Source organism: Sinocyclocheilus grahami, unplaced genomic scaffold (genome assembly GCF_001515645.1).
Source record: "Sinocyclocheilus grahami isolate Dianchi unplaced genomic scaffold, SAMN03320097.WGS_v1.1 scaffold4029.1, whole genome shotgun sequence".
NCBI lineage: Eukaryota > Metazoa > Chordata > Actinopteri > Cypriniformes > Cyprinidae > Sinocyclocheilus > Sinocyclocheilus grahami.
The window spans coordinates 4,517-6,007 of NW_015509046.1; the positions used below are offsets into that span (position 1 = coordinate 4,517).

The 1,491-nt window shown below is 38.2% G+C and overlaps 1 protein-coding gene across 2 annotated transcripts in view; it reads left to right on the plus strand.

Annotated features, from left to right (window-relative positions):
- LOC107576614 (phosphoinositide-3-kinase-interacting protein 1-like) overlaps positions 1-1,485 on the plus strand; it is a 5,763-nt gene extending 4,278 nt beyond the window's left edge. For both annotated transcript variants that reach the window (XM_016262760.1, XM_016262761.1), the window contains exon 6: positions 1,074-1,485. In XM_016262760.1, coding sequence (XP_016118246.1) covers positions 1,074-1,290 — 217 coding nt within the window. In that variant the 3' untranslated portion in view covers positions 1,291-1,485. The remainder of the gene's footprint in view (positions 1-1,073) is intronic.
- The last annotated feature ends 6 nt before the right edge of the window (positions 1,486-1,491 follow it).

Genomic DNA, 1,491 nt, shown 5'->3' on the forward strand with positions numbered 1-1,491 from the left:
GGGTTTGTTTAGCAATATGAGATTTCTCCAACATTCAACTGCCATTTTCATGAAACGGCAAAGGATGGTGATCGAGATCAGTTTCTTCCTTGGCAGCGAGTGACGAATTAGAGCTGGTCCTCTCCACTAGAGCATTTGTCTAAAAATAGGCAATACTGGAGACAAATCACTCCTTCTGTCTGTAGTGTGTCACTGTTAAATATTACAGTCTAGCTTGAATGGATATATTAGAAACGGAAATAATATTCAGAGGAAATAAAGTGGAAACACTGTTGAATAAGTCGTTCTTTTTGATTATGTAATTCAGATTATGTAATTCAGAGTGGTTCTTCGAGTCTGTGTTTCCGAGACCGAAAGTATGAATTTGGAAAACTCTCTTTGGAGCAGTTTAACAAACAGGGTCTTAACGGTTAAAGTACTATCATCTTTAATCAAAGATCATGACGACATAACATATAATGACACATAATTTCCATTCACTATCATTTCCACAGGGGTCAGGCACAAAGGATTTGATGCGTGAATGCATAAAATTACAGTGTAACAGTTCACTTTTTGTTTTTCAGGTCACAAAATTTAAACCAAACTTAAGAATCATTACACTTTTAATCAAGCTTTTAATTAAATATGATTTTAATTATTTCAATGGTCAAAAGACTGTCTAGTACCAAGTCACTTTTTTTCTTCATCCAATTCAAAATATTAAGTTACTAAAGTCATGTGATACAGTATAAATTTTGAAAATATGCATTTATTAATTTACGAAAATCACTATATCCAGACAAACATGATAAACTTCCTTATGTCTAAGAAGAAACATTTGAACAGCACAATGTTTTATGAAACTTTTCACTCAAATTTGTAATGCTGAAGAATTTGTAATGGAAAATATCTTAAATGTACAAAAAAAAAAAAGATTTACAATTTAGAACGTTGAAAAAAATAATTTTTTTTTTACTTGTGGTGTCTGACTTTTATACCCCATTCTATTATTCATTCAGTTGATGAGTGACAAAAACATGACTAAACCTGGCAGTGGGTGAAATGAAATGGTTTTGTGTTTTGTCCCGTAGGGGTCGTGACCTCAAGAAACAGCACGAGCAGCGGGTTTATGAGCGTGAGATGCATCGCATCACTCTTCCTCTCTCAGCCTTTGCCAACCCCACCTGCGAGCTGGTGGACGAGAACACCATCGTCATCACGGCTGAACCCAACAACCAGACCCCCACTCAGGAGCCCGTCGAGGGGGCCGACCCCCTCATGGGGACAGCAGGGACCCCTGGAGCCTGATGGAGGAACAGGATGAGCACCTGGAAAGGTGTCTTGTTAAGACATGTCTATGCAGTATTGCAGAATCTCAGAGGACCAAACCCCATGTCCACCTTCCCTCTGCCTGTCGTCTCTTTTCTCTTTACCTTGCCTTTACAGCACGGTTTCACAGTAAAGGTAGGGCATATGCCTTGAGAGAGCGGTGGAAAGCTTTTTTTTTTT